This window comes from Neomonachus schauinslandi, chromosome 1, assembly GCF_002201575.2.
Source record: "Neomonachus schauinslandi chromosome 1, ASM220157v2, whole genome shotgun sequence".
NCBI lineage: Eukaryota > Metazoa > Chordata > Mammalia > Carnivora > Phocidae > Neomonachus > Neomonachus schauinslandi.
Genome location: NC_058403.1, coordinates 69,036,309 through 69,055,686, shown reverse-complemented (window position 1 = coordinate 69,055,686; position 19,378 = coordinate 69,036,309). Strand labels below are relative to the sequence as shown.

General features: G+C 34.5%; 1 protein-coding gene across 2 annotated transcripts in view; it reads left to right on the top strand.

The window, feature by feature from the left end:
• LMLN (leishmanolysin like peptidase) overlaps positions 1-19,378 on the top strand; it is a 73,356-nt gene that overhangs the window by 9,246 nt on the left and 44,732 nt on the right. For both annotated transcript variants that reach the window (XM_021692466.1, XM_021692467.1), the window contains exons 2-10: positions 965-1,062; positions 2,186-2,216; positions 3,092-3,174; positions 3,675-3,792; positions 6,375-6,553; positions 9,326-9,431; positions 12,999-13,093; positions 17,458-17,575; positions 18,926-19,033. In XM_021692466.1, the coding sequence (XP_021548141.1) occupies positions 965-1,062; positions 2,186-2,216; positions 3,092-3,174; positions 3,675-3,792; positions 6,375-6,553; positions 9,326-9,431; positions 12,999-13,093; positions 17,458-17,575; positions 18,926-19,033 (936 nt within the window). The remainder of the gene's footprint in view (positions 1-964; positions 1,063-2,185; positions 2,217-3,091; positions 3,175-3,674; positions 3,793-6,374; positions 6,554-9,325; positions 9,432-12,998; positions 13,094-17,457; positions 17,576-18,925; positions 19,034-19,378) is intronic.

Genomic DNA, 19,378 nt, shown 5'->3' with positions numbered 1-19,378 from the left:
GTCTATTTTTTCCTTTTTTAAAATTTTTAATTGAAGTATAGTTGATGTATAATATTAATTTTAGGTGTACAACATAGTGAGTTGACAATTACATACATTACAAAATGCTTACCACAATAAATGTAGTTACTATCTGTCACTATAAAATGTTATTACAATATTGTTGACTATATTCCCTATGCTGTACTTTTCATCCCTGTGACTTGTTTTATTTTATAACTGTAAATCTGTATCTCTTTATCCCCTTCATCTATTTTGTCTTCTCTACCTCGCTCTCCTCTGGCAACTACCACTTTGTTCTCTGTATTTATGAGTCTGTTTTTTGGTTTTTGTTTGTTTATTTTTATTTTTTTAGATTCCACATATAAGTAAGATCATGTTGTCTTTCTCCGACTTCTTTCACTTAACATAATACCCTCTAGGTCTATCTATGTTGTCATGAATGGCAAGATTTCATTCTTTTTTATGGCTGAGTAATATTCCATTGAGTAATACCACATCTTCTTTATCCATTCATCTGTCAATGGACATTTAGGCTGCTTCTATATCTTGGCTATTTTAAATAATGCTGCAATAAATATTTGTCTCTTTTGTAAATACCACATGTTTTGATCACTGTAGCTTATAGTAAATCTTGAAGTCAGGTAGTATCAGTCTTCCAACTTTGTTCTTCTCCTTTGACATTGTATTGGCTATTCTTGGTCTTCTGGCTTTCCATATAAACTTTAGAATCAATTTGTTTGGTGTATGCAATATAACTTCCTGGGATTCTAATTGGGATTGCATTCAGTCTATAGATCAAATTGGGAAGAGCTGACATCCTGACAATATTGAGTCTTCTATCCATGAACATGAAACATCTCTTCATTTATTTAGTTCTTTTATATTTTTTCTGGTTAGAATCTCAATTGGCTAATCTATACAACACCTTTTAAATTTTTTTCAAATCTATTCTTTCTTTCAGGTGATAAATAAGGTTCATCTTAAGGCAAATCATGTTGTAAAAAGAGATGTTGATGAACATTTAAGAATCAAGACTGTCTATGATAAAAGTATTGATGAGTAAGTACACCATTATTTTGCCTTTTTAAAATTAAGAATCATGGGGTGCCTTTATTATAAAAAATAAAAAGGTGGGGGCGCCTGGGTGGCTCAGTCGTTAAGTGTCTGCCTTCGGCTTGGGTCATGATCCCAGGGTCCTGGGATCGAGCCCCACATCGGGCTCCCTGCTCCACGGGAAGCCTGCTTCTCCCTCTCCCACTCTCCTTGGTTTGTGTTCCCTCTCTCGCTGTGTCTCTCTGTCAAATAAATAAATAAAAATCTTAAAAAAAAAATTAAGAATCAAAGTATTAAAGATATTTTCATCTGTTACCTGAAGATCCATAGATGGAGCTACATGCTAATGCACCTTCAAGATGGAATGAAGCTTGGGGCGCCTGGGTGGCTCAGTTGTTAAGCGTCTGCCTTCGGCTCAGGTCATGATCCCAGGGTTCTGGGATTGAGCCCCGCATCGGGCTCCCTGCTCAGGGAAGAGCCTGTTTCTCCCTCTCCCACTCTCCCTGCTTGTGTTCCCTCTCTCGCTGTGTCTCTCTCTGTCAAATAAATAAATAGAATCTTAAAAAAAAAAAAGATGGAATGAAGCTAAAAATGCTTTTTAGTCTGGAAAGGTGAAAAGCATGGGATATGATTAAAATCTATACATCATAAACAGTTTAAACAGAACAAGTATGGATCTACTTGGTTGCGGTCATAACATACCTGGAAGGAACCTCCTCAATAAGTACTTGGAGGAAAAATAAAAGGAAGTACTAATATATACAATAAGAACATTTATAAAATTATTAGCCAGAGGGATGATAGTCTAATCTTTCATTTAGTGTAAGAGGGGTTCAGAAAATAGATAAATTATGAATCTGTAGTCATGTATGAAGAGCTATTAGGAGTGATTGATATCTTTCCCTCTCCTTAATTTCCCAGAAGAATGAGATAACATGATCATGCCTAGCTTTGTGCTTTGCTACAGAGTAAACTCAAATGTTTATTGAGGTAAATTGAGATTTTAGGGGACTGACACTAGATTTGTCCACAAAACATTCCTTGGGGGTCCTGCCAGATATATTCTGAACAAATGAGACAGTGCTGTGCCCATCGTGGCAATTCTTATGTTTTATGTCTTCATTTTCAGATTGCTCCCTGAGAAAAGATACCTTGTAAAGGTATGTAATAAATACTCATGGCTTGAATTTGATACTTAAAATGGGTACACTTTATTATATAAACTGTACTTCAATAAAGAAAATATATACATGACTGTTTAGTGAATGAATGAATAAAAGGTGTTGGTAATGAACGTATTTATCATTTTCTTCAAAGGCGTCTCTGTGATGCACTCACCAAAACTTTGTCCTTATTTGATGCTAAATTAGTCTTCTCATTTTACAATTTAATAGTAAATTAGTCTTCTTGTTTTCTTACTTGTTCTCTTATGTTTTGTGGGAGAAGAACATGCTAAAGATAGGGTGAAGAAGAGAATTTTTGAAATACATTGAGAATACTATTGTCTTGTGGAAATACTCATTCCCCTGAAGATGGATGTATCTGATTATATGATATGCCAAAGTTGCTTATAGAGGTGCTAACTTCAGCAGTTTCTTAGCTGTTAGTCACACATGCACATTAAGCCAATTCATTATGGGTCACAGAAATTGGTGAGATTAAAGTAGATCTTCTAAACATAAGATTTTCTTAACATAAATTACCTTAACGTTGGAATCATCTAATTCAGTCCCAAATTTGAAGTAATTTAGATTAGTTGAGATTTATATACTCTAATATTCTCTTTAAGTAGAGATAGGGAAGGAATTTTTCACTTAGTTCTCTTTCCCCAAACTCAACTAAGAAAATAAATTCCTTTGCTCCTAGACTCATTCTCTTGCCACACAACCTTTGACTAACTAGCGTATTGTATTCTAGAATTGTAAAGTTTCCCCTTTTTTTCCCCCTCAGTCATTAATATCCTATGCTTACTTGTTTTAAATATATTTGTCCTTTAACTGTAATTCTGACTTTTTTTTTTTCAACTTTTATTTAGAACAAACTTTTTCCACAAGCTATTTCTTATTTAGAGAAGACTTTCCAGGTTCGTAGACCTTCAGGCACTATCCTACTTAGCAGGTATGTCACATTCGATACAGGTCATTTTCTTCACTTGTTTAGTACACTGACCTCCCCATTCTGCCAGTATGACAAATTGCGAAACTCATACTAGAATATTTCATTATGTTTGTCCTTAGAGACCAAACTGCAAGGTATTTAAAAGGAATAAGGAAGCACCTGTTAGGTAATCATTCTTTCCTTGATTTTCCATTATGAGGTGACCTGCTAGATCTTTTCCTAGGGTTTAGTTGCCTGGTCCCCATATCCCCTTCCTCCCTCATGTGTCTACAGTAGAGGCTTATGAACTATTTGGGAGTCTAAAAACCTAGCTTAGGAGAATTTCCCATGAAACAAATTCTTTCTTAGTCTACTTTTCTAACAAAAATAGTAATCATTATTAATGAACTAATATAGTAGCTGCTAGGTTTTTAAAATGTTTTTAACTACTGTGAACTATTTTTCTTTCTTTTTTTTCCTATTTTTTTGTAATTAAATTTTGATGTACAAATGAACTGAAGACAACGTGCAACAAACCGATACCTACAGAAGGAAAATGATCCTCATAGATACTGTACTGGGGAATTTGCAGAGCATACAAAATGCGGCCCAGTTATAGTGCCTGAGGAGCACCTCCAGGTAATTCACCCTACTCTTAGCATAGTTTTTACTCTTTTTTTTTTTTTAAGATATTATTTATTTTTTTGAGAGAGAGAGACACACAATGAGAGAGGGAACACAAGCAGGGGGGAGTGGGAGAGGGAGAACTGGCTTCGCGGGGAGCTGGATGCAGGGCTCGATCCCAGGAGCCTGGGATCATGACCTGAGCCAAAGGCAGACGCGTAATGACTGAGCCACCCAGGGACCCTGTTTTTACTCTTTAGGATAAACTGAGAGAGGGAGATTGTGAATCTGTGAGTGTCACCAAGGAATTTTTATAGACTTAAGTTCAAAAGCTTCATTTTTCTTTCAAAAGTAATCTTAGTTAGCTCATTTTATTCTTTCATTTTTTTTTTCAAATGAATTTGATGATACCTTCTTTCCTTTTTTTTTTTCTTTTTTCAATTTATCTCTGGGGCTGCTGAACCATTTCAGCTTAGAACTTTATCTTTGTCTTCCAAAACATCTTTTAGCAGGTATATACTCAGTATTTTTGAAGGGCAATTTGATATTATCTCTTAAAATAAAAAATATGTATGGTATGCTTCAACCCAATTTGGAAGTGTATTCCATAAAAATACTTACAAATCTGCAATATATGTTCAAGGATATTCTTTGCAAAACTATAAATATGCCAATATTAGTACTAAATTGTGGTATAATCCTATAATGGAATACTATGCAGCTGTTAAAGAATGAGGTAGATCTCTACATACTGACTTGAAAAGATATTTAAGCTCTTAAATGAAAAAAAGTTGGAAATCAGTATGTGTAGTTAGCCTATTTTATTTAAGAATTATAATCAATAATTCAACTTAATAAAACTGAAATAAAAACATAAAAAAATTAAAAAGTGTAGGTAGATATACAATAAAAAATTACGAAACCACCTAGAGGTATACACATACTAAAGAATCTGGAGCCAAATTAAAATATTAGTGGTTTTCTTTAAGAATTGGAGTGTGGGGGGCTTTTCTTTGGTAAATTATGTATTTTTGTAATGTTCTGATTTTTCATATCAAGCATATACTACTTATCAGTAAAAAGATAAAAATTTTAAATGTGTATACGAGGAAACCAATTTATTATACATATACATTTGAAAATATGATTATTGCCTTAGCTGTTTTTCTCTATTGAACTGTGTTCTCTGGTTACTTCTGGAAAATGAATATATTACTGAACATTTACTTTGTAACCAAAATTAAGCATATGTTTATATGACGTTTACTTTGTATTTTTTTTAAGTTATATGAAACTCAATAAGGCTTTTAGAGGCCTGTATATTGGCACTAATACAACTAACTTACTCAGCTTTCATTTCTTTTCTCAGATTTCTTGGGAGTGTATAAAAGGTTTTAGGGACACGTTTAAAAGTTAAAACAACTTGTTATTACATATCCAGCTCTTTTCCCAAGAAATTTAGAGGCATTTTATAGACATTTTAAGACCCATTCCTTGGGGCACATGGTTGGATCAGTTGAAAGAGCATGCAAATCAATCTCTGGGTCGTGAGTTTGAGCCCCTCATTGGGTGTAGAGATTACTTAAAAATAAAATCTTTAAAAAAAAAAAAAAAAAAAAGACAGTTCTTTGCTTTTTTTCTAAGGTACTTTTTGTTTTCAATTCTATTGGCTTCTCCAAATTCTGCTTCTTACTTCTTGATGGGTTGGGGGGTTGATGTGTCCTAATTTTTTTTTTTTTTTTAATACATGAGTGATCATGGAAAAGAATGTTTAAAAATCACAACTTTTTGTAACACTATTAATAGGTTAAAGTAATTGAACTGAAAAATTATAAATATATGTATTAGAGAAACAAGAGTAAACAATGTAATGAAATGGAGATTTCTGGTTTTTTTCTATATAAAACCATCACACCTAAAAAAATCAGAATTTACTGATTTTTTAATTTGTAATTTGGAGGTTTGAGAGAGGAAGTTCTCTAAAAAGCAGCTGTTACACGGGCAAAGATTTAAATAAAAAACTAGAAATAAGAGTGATGTTGAGGTGACTTTACCCTTTAAACTCATCTTGAAAAGGTAAAGATGACTTTTTACTTTGTACATGTTTGTATTATATGAATTTTTAACAAGATACAGGAATTACTTTATAATAGAAAATACATTTCCATTAGATAAAAAGCTTTTTATTAATTTTGAAATAACTGTAGATTCACAAGAATATGCAATATATATGTGTGTATATATACACACATACAAGAAGGTCCACTGTAACTTTTCACCTAGTTTCAAAGTTTAAAAGTTTAAAACCTTTTCTATTTGTCTTTTTTTGCATCCTGGTTGACTGCCCTTAAAAATAATAAACAATTGATTGTTTTAATTAAGATTATAGATTTATAATCATTTATAAAGTAGGAATTTTGGTAAAATAAATTCACAATTAGAGGAAATGAGTAGAGGTAGGAATGGATTTTGATAAAAATTGAAGGGTAATAAAAGTTAAATCATACAAATTTAGAATCTGGATTCACTATAAAATAAAAGTCCCTATAGCTAACCTTGTCTCTGGTCTGATTTTCTGTTGCCTGCCATGGGCTCAGCGATGCAGGGTCTGCCGTGGGGGCAAGTGGTCCTGTGTAGCAGTGGGTGTACAAGACCAAGAGGGCGTCCGGGATGCAGACTTTGTTCTGTATGTTGGTGCTCTGGCCACCGAGAGGTGCAGCCATGAAAACATCATCTCTTATGCAGCCTATTGTCAACAGGAAGCAAAAATGGACAGGTAAACTTTCCCCCGAGACTTATTTTCCAAGATCTAAAATGGGAACTCTTAAAATGAATCCTAAGTGTTTAGAGTACAGGATGTTTGCCTTTTCCAGATTGCCTCCAGTAGTAAGAAACTGTACCCTGCTTGGATGGGGTAGTGGGGATGGTAGGGCATGGTGGGTGGAGGAGAGTGTCAGGTGATAGAACTGTTATTGATATGGTAATGTCAGTACCAACTCCAAAGATAAAGTCTACTGTGGAGAGAATTTTCTTTGCAAGTAAATACCTCTCTAAGGAAACAATTTGAACTTTAATTTTAGCACCTCTGTGCTAAATCTGTAAGATGTTAAAAATAACTGTCCATCTAATTGTCATATCATTTGCTATGTCCTTCACTTAGATAAATTATCACTTAAGATATTTAGAGGCTCTTTTTTAATTTACAAAAGATTAAAAAAAAAATTTCCAAGTGAGGCAGGCTTGAAATGATGTTATTTTATATGCAGAAGATTGCACCCCAGATTGTTGATAGCAGTTAATTCTGGTAGTGAAATTTAGGGGGAGGTAGGTTGTAAAACAGAATTTTCATGTTTTTTCTTTAGACATTTCTATGTTGTTTAGATATATACCCTTTCACAATGAGCTTTTATTACTTTTTTTTTTTAAATAAAAGACATATTAAAGTGAACTTTATGTATTAGGAACAGAATGGCTTCCTTGGAAAAGTCGGGAGAGGGATATAAAATCCCATGTTGAGGTGGATCTAGATTAGTTCATCTCCTGTCAGCATCTGACAATGCTGAAAATACCTAAAGTATCTAGTTGTCTTTTGGTGAGAGAATCCAGCATAGGAACCATCACACAGATAAGAATCCCATAACCCAGAGGTGTGTTTCAGTTTCTTTGCACTGCTATTAATGTTTGTTTAAAGTACTTTTAAGTTTCGGGCGCCTGGGTGGCTCAGTCGGTTAAGCGGCTGCCTTCCGCTCAGGTCATGATCCCAGAGTCCTGGGATCGAGTCCCACATCGGGCTCCCTGCTCTGCGGGGAGCCTGCTTCTCCCTCTCCCTCTGCCTACTTGTGTTCTCTCTCTATCTGTCTGTCAAATAAATAAATAAAATCTTTAAAAAAAAAAAGTACTTTTAAGTTTCGGTTCACATTTGATATAAATGAGTAACTAAAAGAGTAAATGTTGGTACCAGTGAATATGGAGCTACTCATATATGTCTTCTCATATCTGGGAAAAGAATTTGGTTTCTTCTGATGTTGATGTGGGAAGAAAAAGTATCTTCAGTTCTTTTTTAATCTTTTAGTTGAAAGAGAAACTTTCCTTCAAAACTGCCATATCCATTCATTCCATGAATATTTGAGTGCCTGTGTTCAGCCAGTAGACTAGGTGAACAAAATAGACACATGCACCTGCATCACAGAACATACAAATTACTGAGGGAGACAGATACTAAATATACTTACAAATAAATGTGATTTCAAAACGTGATAAATTGTAGGGGGAAAAGGGTGCTGTAACATAAAAGAGAAAAAAGGGGGAAACAAATTATGGCAAAGACAGACTATTTGAAAGTGAAACTTTAGGTGTAACCTGAACATTGATAAGCTTCAGCCAAATAAAGAGCTTGAGAAAGACTTAACGTTAGGAAAAATCCGTGTGTGCCTGTTGCTGTTAGGAGCCACTTCTGTGGACACTGGGTTTGAGGATGAGAACTTAAGGAGATGCATCGGAGAGACAGGGCTGTTTTATTTTAAATGCTGTAGGAAGTCCCTGATGAGTTTTAAGCCTGGCAGTGGCATCCATTTTATATTTTAGAGGTCAGTGTAGCAGTGTTCTGGTAAGTGAACTACATTCATACTTTTTTTAAGTGTAAGTCCATTCTCAAGTGTGAACAAAGTATGCCATGTGTTTCTTACTTAAATAAGGCAAATGTTATTTTGGAAAAGGTGATTTACATTTTAAGTGGTAAAATGTTAGGGTAGTGGTGGGAGAAAGGACTTTAGAGTTCCTTACTATTGTCTGTTTGCCACAGCTTTTGAAAGACAGGTGCGTGCTGGAACTGACTGAATTACGCTAGGTGATAGTCAGCTCTTGGACTCTCAGGTTCTAGGCTCAGAAAGTGATAGAATTGTGTAGATTCTAGAAAGTTTAGACTATGAAAGAAGATGATGGGAAGATAAAAAATATCTGTATGCAAATGAAGGCAATGTTAGGGCAATCTGTCTGCAAAATCAGCAAGATGGGCATAAGAAGCTTGAGCAACCTGAATGATTTGCTTATTGTCCTATTGTATCTCTAGCTTCCCTTTCCACCGACCTATAAATATAGTGAAATGCTGAAGTAAAAAATGGATTTTACAAGTAAACCAGTGTTAGAATTTAAGTTTCTGAGTCCATTCTTATCTTTTGATATATATCAACATATTTTATAAATTCACACTGAGGTGTAATTAACTTTATATTAACTTTCCTTTTGTGAGGACAGGTGCTAATGAGCCACACCATAGGAAAACAGAGGTAGATGTCTTGAAGGTGTAAGATAGTGAGTTAGATGTTATGGTACAAAATGACGTTTGATATTTAGCAAAGACTTTTCTTACCTTTGTCAATGTTTTATAGAAAAGTATAGGTTAGTACTTGAAATTAATATTGTACTGTATGTTAACCACCTGGAATTTAAATAAAAACTTGGGGGGGAAAAGATAAAAGTATAGGTTAGTAAATATCATAATACATATTTTTCTGGAATATAATAAAAAATTCAATGTCTATTTTAACAGGCCAATAGCAGGATATGCTAACCTGTGTCCAAATATGATCTCTACCCAGCCTCAGGAGTTTATTGGGATGCTGTCCACAGTAAAACATGAGATTATTCATGCCCTGGTAAATTTTGCTGTTAACTCCTCTTCTTTTCTTTGTGCTTCGATTTTCTGTTTATTATGCTCTCATGTTGATGTATATGTTAAGTTTTGGATTCTAGATATATGTCAGTAAAACCTAGATGATTAGGCCTCTGCCAATAGAGAATTTTTAATGATTAAGAAAATGGCTAGGTTGAGTTATACTACCTAAATTAATTAAACAAGTAAATTCATTGGGCAAATAGGAGTTTTGAGAAAATGATTACTATTATTTAAAAAAAAAAAACTTAGTAATTTAGAAAAATTCACTTTCCTCTAAAGTAATAATTGATAATGCTAGTTTTAGATCTTTCTTATCTTTTACAGAGATCTGATTTGAAAAGACCTCTTGAGCTGCTTAGGCTTTCTAAAATTTAAATATACTGACTGATTCAAAACCTCCCCTTCCTTTTCCCTAATTTGTCCAAAATAGTGAACTTTTATGATATGTACAGAAAATTAAATAAAGTTACCTAAGACCCTAGGAAATGTTCTCTTGATGCCATTTATGTATTTAGAAAATAGATAGTAGTAAAATGCAGTAATTGAGAGAGAATAGATTACACAGATTTAGGTGTGAATCTTCTTAACTTTACCACTGAAAATCTTTGGGATCTTGTGTAAATTATTTAGCCTTTGTAAGCCTCACTTTCATTTGTTAAAATGAAGATAATAGTAATACATACTAGGGTGGATTTTTTTTTTTTTTGGAGATTAAGTAAGATAAAATAGAAATGCCCTAGCACTATGCTATAAATAGTAAGGTATAATAAAATTAGTGGCAATTATTTATTAGTCTTACTTAGTGAGCTGTCATATATGACCTTGAAAAGCCTGTCTTTAAATCAGCATTGAATAACTCAGTGAAACTCCAGTGTAACCAGACAGCATTTATGTCCTTGAAGTAAGGGGATTCTAAAATGAATTATCTCTTTGTCTTTTATTTAAAAAATTAAGCTGAACCTGCTAATTGAGGTGAAACACAAGGATCATTCTAAGTAAGATCTGAAACCTATAGGGGCGCCTGGGTGGTTCAGTCGTTAAGCGTCTGCCTTGGGCTCAGGTCATGGTTCCAGGGTCCTGGGATCAAGCCCTGCATCGGGCTCCCTGCTCTGCAGGAAGCCTGATTCTCCATCTCCCACTCCCCCTGCTTGTGTTCCCTCTCTCGCTGTCTCTCTGTCAAAAAATAAATAAAATCTTTTTAAAAAAATAAAAAATAAAAACTATAGATACTTGATGTTGAGAGAAACAAAGAAAAACAACAGGTTTTAAGTGAACATGAACGCTGAGGTCCCAGGCATGAGGTAAATTAGGTTATGAACAGGCAATTCACAGAAGAAAAAATCCAATTGACTGAAAAATGTATAAGAAGGTATTCAGACTTACTTTAGCTGTCAAGGAATCTCAAATTAAAGCTAGATACCACTGGGGCACCTGTGTGGCTTAGTTGTTAAGCGTCTGCCTTTGGCTCAGGTCATGATTCCAGGGTCCTGGGATCGAGCCCCACTGCTCAGCAGGGAGTCTGCTTCTCCCTCTCCCACTCCCCCTGCTTGTGTTCCATATCTGATAAGGGATTAATATCCAGCATATATCCAGTATATATAGTATCTAGTATACAATAAAAAGACAAGTAATCTGATTTTAAAATGGGCAAAGGAGGAGCTCCTGGGTGGCTCAGTCGTTAAGCGTCTGCTTTCGGCTCAGGGTCATGATTCCAGAGTCCTGGGATCGAGCCCCACATCGGGCTCCCTGCTCAGCGGGAACCCTGCTTCTCCCTCTCCCACTCCCCCTGCTTGTGTTCCCTGTCTCGCTGGGTCTCTCTCTGTCAAATAAATAAATAAAATCTTAAAAAAAAAAAAAGCTAGATACCACTGACTGTAAAAGCATGTATGAAAGTTATGCACATTGACTTCAAGGTAGTGGTTACTTCTAGGAATAGAGGGAGGAAAAGGGGGTTAGGTAATGGGGCTTCAGCCATATTTACTCTCCAGTGTTTTATTTCTTAAAAGTTTGAAGAAAATATGGTAAAACTAACATCTTAAATACCCTTAAAGAAGATACATAAGTTTGGGGGTGTTTTTTTTGTTTTTTGTGTTTTGTTTTTTTGTTTGTTTTACTTTGTATATTTGAATTATTTTAAAAATTGTAAAAACCTAAGAAGTTTTAAATATTAGCTTACATCTCAAAAACCATCCTGGACAATGGTAAGAATTGTATGTTTAACAGAGATTCCCTATGAAATTATATATGCTCATAGCTATCAATTACAGTTACCTGTGGTGCTTTGAATACCTAATAAGCCTTCTGAGATGTGTGTTTAGAATAATTTTCAAGCTGATAGAGTGGAAAAAAAATGTGTATTTACAATATTATAAAGGATGAGGCGAATTATACTATTTTAAGCTTTGTATGACTTCAGTGAATTGTATATTAAGAACTATTCAGGTTTTCTTAAAGAACTATTCAGATTTTCTTAGCTGACTCAATTAAGTGTCCTTTGCATCTTCAGAGATTAAAAAAGAAGAAGAAATTCAGGAATAAAAGAATAACCTGGATTCCATTAATCATTTTGGCAAGCCTTGAATGACACAGAGGCCCCAGTTGTGTAAGCAAAGAAATTTGCCAAAGAAATTGGTTAATTAAGGGATCATTTGTGATTGTTAATTATTTAGATATGAGCATATTCTCAGTGTGCAAAACATACATAAAGAAGTAGTTACAAAAGTGCTTTGTTTTAGTTACTAGATTAGGAAAGACAGCAAGAAAGGAAATCTCACTAATGAAATCGGAGATATCAAATGGCAATCATTTTGTGTGTGTGTCCCCATTTTCTCATCTATTTTGGGAGGGGAAGGATAGAGAATGGGAAACTTTATGTGAAGTATCCATTATGTCATTAAAATTGAAGTCTTATTAAAAATAGTATTTAAATTATGACTATAAATATAACAAATTCACATTGCAAAAGAATTGGGGGATATAAGTGATTTTACACATTACCCTACCATCAAGAGAACCACAGCTAACATTTTGATATATGTTCCCATTATTTTTTCCTAAGTGTACACACACAAACACATTTCCAGTCTTGTTAAGTACAGATATATATTAAATGTGGACTTTAGGATCAAAGATTTTGAGTTTTTATGAGCGCGCTTAGGAGCACACTTGATTACCCACCCCCTACTCTAAACTATATTAATTGTTCTTAGTGGTAACATTCCCTGGATGCAATTGTACAGCTTATGTAGTAAGTTTGTGTGAAGAGGATAAACTGATAAATACATTCTTAAACACATATATTTCCTTATTTATGGCAGTGCTAGAAGCATGTTGTCATTATTACTTTGGATTTCTTCACTTACTCAAGTAATTGAAATTTAAAATTCGTAAGATGGAATACCGAATTTTTGTCCAATTCCAATATATGGCAGATCCCTGTAGAAGTATTGGCTGGGTGCTTTTGTTCTCTTTTGATAGCAGTGTGTTATGATGTGTATAATCAGACTTGATATTTTTCACATTGAGGCATTTTGAACTTTTTTTATAGGGATTCTCTGCTGGTCTATTTGCATTTTACCATGATAAAGATGGAAATCCTCTAACTTCAAGATTTGCAGATGGTCTCCCACCTTTTAATTATAGGTATTTGTTATTTTTGTTCTTGTTCTTCTCTTTTAGAAGGGTGCTAAGACTAGAATCTGAGAATCATGGCATGTTAGGTGCCATAAATAATAGTGGCTTCATGGCTAGCCTAAAAAAACTGTAGCTATTAAAACAGGATAAAAGAGGTCATGAAAGCATTACCCTTTCATTTTAAAGATGAAGCAGTTAAGATGTAGAAAACTTAAGTGACTTGCCCAAAGAGCTGGGACTCTTCTTGCCAGCAGAGCTCTTTTCCACCACATTGTAACTTGTATTACATACAGTATAGTTAGGCCATGGGAAAATGTGGGTTGGTTATATTTTGGTTTATTAATAATTCTTGCCTCTCATGGCAATATTTGCATGTGAACTGATACTGTATTTAGTATAGCATATTAGCAGCAATCTATAGGTTCAGAGCCTAAAATAAATAATATTAAACACTAAAAAAAATTTATCAAGAATTTTTTATAGCATATCAATCACAGAACTATAACTATTTGCATACATTTATATAAAAAACAAATCTCTACATTAAGAGGATATGTCCACAAAAAGACATGCACAAGAATGTTCGTGGCAGTTTTGTAATTAATTGCCAAAAAATAGAAACTACCCAAAGATCCATCAATAGAAGAATGGATAAATAAGTTATGATATATTCATATAATTAAAAACTAGGCACTAATAAAGAACATACTATTGTTACATGCAGTAGCATATATGAATGTCACAGATACAGTGTTGAGCAAAAGAAGTCAATCTGTTCGTATGGAATTTAAAAAAGAGCCATGATAAAAGGAAGATAAGTGGTTTTACTTGAAGGGCCAAGCTGTTAAATGGCATACAGGTTGAGTATAGATTGGGAAAGGGCACAAGGAAAGCTTCCAGGGGTACTGACAGTGTTCCCTACCTTTATCAGATTAGTGGTATATGGATGTGAAATAAACAGTTAAACCTTACGCTTAAAATTTGTTCACTTTGGGGCGCCTGGGTGGCTCAGTCGTTAAGCGTCTGCCTTCGGCTCAGGTCATGATCCCAGGGTCCTGGGATCGAGTCCCACATCAGGCTCCCTGCTCGGCAGGAAGTCTGCTTCTCCCTCTCCCACTCCCCCTGCTTGTGTTCCTGCTCTCGCTATCTCTCTGTCAAATAAATAAATAAAAATCTTTAAAAAAATTTAAAAAATTAAAAATTTGTTCACTTTGTGTATATTTTGCTTTAATTAGAGAAATCTCTATTAAAATAGCTAGAATTAAATACTGAAGCAGATAATATTTTATTCATCATAATATTTTTTAGAGTACATGTGAAGAAACAAATTCTAATTGGAAATAGATATTTTCCTTCTTAGATAGTTTGTGTTCATTTGGTTGTGTAGGAAGGTCTGGTCTTTCCTAAGAATTGTGGTCTTAGGGGAAACATTAAGTGGTGAGATAGACATCATTTGCATAGTGATGTAGGTAAGGAGGAGAGAGATAGCCACACAGAAGAACTATTGTTAAGCTGATAATTTGCAGTGCTTTCTTGTATTCAGGATATTCCTCAAAAGCAGGAAATCTTACAGTATAAATGGAGATAATAGAATAATAGGAAATTCAGTTGATAACATATGAAGAGTTGAATTTGTCCCTACCGTATCTGGAGAAACTATTTGTCTTGAAATGTAGGTAGTGAGGGCGCCTGGGTGGCTCAGTTGGTTAAGCGACTGCCTTCGACTCAGGTCATGATCCTGGGGTCCCAGGATCAAGTCCCACATCGGGCTCCCTGCTCAGCAGGGAGTCTGCTTCTCCCTCTGACCCTCCTCCCTCTCATGCTGTCTGTCTCTCATTCTCTCTCTTGCAAATAAATAAAATCTTAAAAAAAAAAAAAGAAATGTAGATAGTGAAGAGGATATTGGGAGTTATTAATAAGGTAAAAGCTGGGGCGCCTGGGTGGCTCAGTTGGTTAAGCGACTGCCTTCGGCTCAGGTCATGATCCTGGAGTCCCTGGATCGAGTCCCTGGATCGAGTCCCTGGATCGAGTCCCACATTGGGCTCCCTGCTCGGCAGGGAGCCTGCTTCTCCCTCTGACCCTCCCCCCTCTCATGTGCTCGCTCTCTCTCATTCTCTCTCTCTCAAATAAATAAAATCTTTAAAAAAAAAAAAAAGGTAAAAGCTGTTTATTTTCTTGCTGCCTTTGATCACTATGGGTGGTTAAACATTAATTTGCCATGGAAAAAGATAAAAGGAATTAAGAAACAGTGCAGAGGATCATAGGGGAAGGGAGGGAAGACTGAATGGGAAGTCATCAGAGAGGGAAAAAACCATGAGAGACTCTTAACTATAGGAAGCAAACTGAGGGTTGCTGGAGGGGAGGTGGGTAGGGGGATGGGGTAATTGGGTGATGGGCATTAAGGAGGGCACATGATATGAAGATCACTGGGTGTTACACACAACTGATGAATTATTGAACACTACATCTGAAACTAATGATGGCTAATGTTGGCTAATTGCATCTAAATTAAATAAATAAATAAACTAATAAAAAAATAACATCTTCAAGGCATGGGTAGATGAACAGATATATGACACAGAAAATATAACAAAATATTAATTGTAGAATCAAAGTGATAGTTATCAGTTATGCAAGTGTTCTCTTTACAATTCTGTCAACATTGTGTGTGTTTAAAATTTCCATAAAATAATAGTGGGAAAAATATAGCTTCTTTATATTCTGTTTTATTGGTGAAAATAAGAGATTCATAGGGTTAATGATAGAAGTAATCTAGGAAAAAAGCCAGAAAAAAAATAATATGGATTATAGGGAAAGACAAAATTGATGTCCATTATAATTGATGTCATTATATCCTACCAATGGTATATGAATACTTACCTTACCAGTACTGGATAGTATAGATCTTTTTTTTAGGCCAATCTGGTAAAAGATGGTATCTTGTATTTCTAGGACTACTGCTAAGGTTTCAGCCATTTGAATTTTCTCTTTGTATACAGCCTGTGTATGTTTTTTGACCAATCTTAGGTTATTTTTCCTCTTCTAATGATTTTGTTAGAGTACTTTATAATTTAGGGATATTAATCCTTTTTCGAGTTTGTTGCAAATATTTACCCCATTTACTTACTTCATTTATCATATTTTTTCATACAAAAAATTTTAAAATTTTCTCATTAAATTCATCTATTTTTTCTTCTGTTGCTTAAGAAATTTCTGCCCTCCAATGATTATAAAAATATTCTAAATGTCTTCTAGTAAATTATTATTTGAATTTTTTACTTTCATAGCTTTAATTCATTTGGAATTTATTTTTGCTTCATGTATTTTGGGGTTTTTTTTATAAGGTACATATATGTTTATAACTGTTATATCTTCTTGGTGGATTGACCCTTTCATCGTTATAAAATGTCCCTCTTTGTCTCTACTAACAATTTTTGTTTTAAAGTCTATTTTGTCTGATATTGGCACAGCCATTCCAACTTTCTTTTGAGTACTGTTTGCATGGTACATCTGTTTAATTCTTTTACATTCTTTGTGTCCTTGAGTCTGAACTGTGTTTCTTATAAACATAGTTGGATTATGGTTTTTTTTTAAAAATGCATTCTTCCAGTCAACCACATTCTGCCCCCTCTGTAGTGGTTGCCAGGTTACTGGTTTTCATGATTGTGGGCTTTTAGTTTTCAGGGCTGCCACATAACTGGAGAGAGGGCATGGGAAAATGCCACAAAACTTGCTGTTCTTACTGAATTTTTCCATTTTTTAAAAAAATAAATGCTTTCTGGATTGCTGCAAGTCTTTAGTTAATTTTCAAAGTTCTGAAAAAGTTGATTAGGCATTTTGCCACTTTGCTCATTGCAGAGAATTTTCAGAGGTCTGCCATTTTTGCTGACATCTTCCTGAAATTTATTTCTGTATATGAGATGAAATAGGGATTTAACTTTTTTCCTTAATGGATAACCAGTTTTACAGCACAGTTACTAAGTAAATTATACTTTCCCACTAAATTAAAATGCCATTTTTATTGTTATTTATTAAGTTTCCTTATTATTTGGATATGTCTCTGGACTTGCTTTCGTTTTATCCAATAAATTTGTTTAAAGGAAGTAATTCATTGTCATCTGAACCAAGTATTAGCTATGTGAACTTGAGCAAGTTACTTCATCTCTCCAAACTTCTGTCTCTTTATCTGCAAAATAGTGATGATAATCTCATAAGGTTGAAAAGATTAAATTAGAAAATTTCAAGTACTTTGCAAGGACTTGGTACTTAGTAAACTCAAATATTTTAATTTCATATTGATGTTCATAAACACTTTTACTATTTAAAGTTGTGGTGAATTTGCAAAATGACTGTCTTTTATTCTTTAATTGCAGTCTTGGACTATATCAGTGGAGTGATAAAGTAGTTCGAAAAGTGGAGAGATTATGGAATGTTCGAGATAATAAGATCGTTTCTCACACTGTGTATCTTCTAGTAACACCTCGTGTTGTCGTACGTATTAACCCAACTTCTTCTTTTCCTGACCCATCTTTTCTTTTCCTTTCTTATAGTTCTTTCTTTACTAATCATTATTGTTAAAGAATTTAAGACTAGGGGCACCTGGGTGGCTTAGTTGGTTAAGTGTCTGACTCTTGGTTTCGGCTCAGGTCATGATCTCAGGGTTGTGGGATCGAGCCCCACATAGGGCTTTGTGCTCAGTGTGGAGTCTGCTTCAGATTCTCTCTCTTTCTGCCCTTTCTCGCAATTGTTCATGCACACTGTCTCTCTCTCTAAATAAATACATCTATAAAAAAAAAAAGAACTTAAGATTAAATTTCAGAACCTATAATAAAAAAATAATATAAAGGCAGTATAGGAAAGCTACAAGCCAAGAGAAATCTGAAGAAATTGAAATTTGTCAATAACTTTCATGACTCCATTTTACTCATTGCTTTAAGCCAGTGCTCCTCTACTCTCGTACCTCTTAGGATCTCTAAGGCTGGCAGGCTGGACACTCAGGGAAGAATTACAGTTTGAGTCCAAAGGCAGTAAGCTGGCAGAATTCCTTCTTGCTTGGACAAAGTCAGTCTTTGTTCTTTTTAGGCCTTCAACTGATTGGATGAGGCCTGTCTATATTATGGAGGGTAATCTGCTTTACTTAAAGTAATTTAAATGTTAATCTCATCCAAAAACACCCTTAACTGAAACATTCAGAATAATATTTGATCAAATATCTGGGTACTGTGGCCTAGCCAAGTTGACATGTAAAATTAACCATCCCATTCTCTTATTTTTAAAATAAGCTCTACCCCCAACATGGGGCTCAAACTGATGACCCTAGGATCAAGAGTCACATGCTCTACTGACAGCCAGCCGGCACCCCTGTCTTTGGAACTTTTGCACAGCTCTTGGGATATTTCCCATCACTGGAAATTTCTAACCAAAGGACAGAAAAAACCAAATGAGCAAAATTGTATTTTAATGAGGAACTTATTTTTGTTTCAAAGACTATATCTATACTAAGAGCAGTTTATACCTTCATTAAAAACATTGTTGATATAATAGTTACAAATGGCAATCATGTTAGTCTGTAGCCTTTTTGAAACATGTGACTTAAAGCCAAAATCTTCAAATAGAGGAAAACATATTAAGAGAAATAGTAATTTACTAGCAAAGAAGAGTGTAATAGTATCAAAATATTTAATTATATTAAAAGCCATATTTTTAAAAGATGTTCTCTCACTTCTCAACAAAGTAATTCTTTAACAGCTACTTTATTATATTTATATTAAATTAGATAAAGAATCTGCCATTAGCTTATCGTACTTCTGTAGGGTTTATTTATTTTTTTCTGATTCTTAGGATGAAGCACGAAAACATTTTAACTGTCCAATTCTGGAGGGAATGGAACTCGAAAATCAAGGTGGTATGGGCACTGAGCTCAATCATTGGGAAAAGCGGTTATTAGAGGTCAGTTTATTTTTAAATTTTACTAGACATATTTTTTCTTTAACAAAAGTAATTCCCTTTTTAATAAAAGTAATTCTTATTCGGGCGCCTGGGTGGCTCAGTCGGTTAAGCGTCTGCCTTCGGCTCAGGTCATGATCCCAGGGTCCTGGTATCGAGTCCCCTATCGGGCTCCCTGCTCAGCCAGGAGCCTGCTTCTCCCTCTCCCACTCCCCCTGCTTGTGTTCCCTCTCTCGCTGTCTCTCTCTGTCAAATAAATAAATAAAATCTTTAAAAAAAAAATCTTTAAAAAAAAAAAAGTAATTCTTATTCAAGTTATTCAAACAGTATAATGGGTTATAAAGTAAA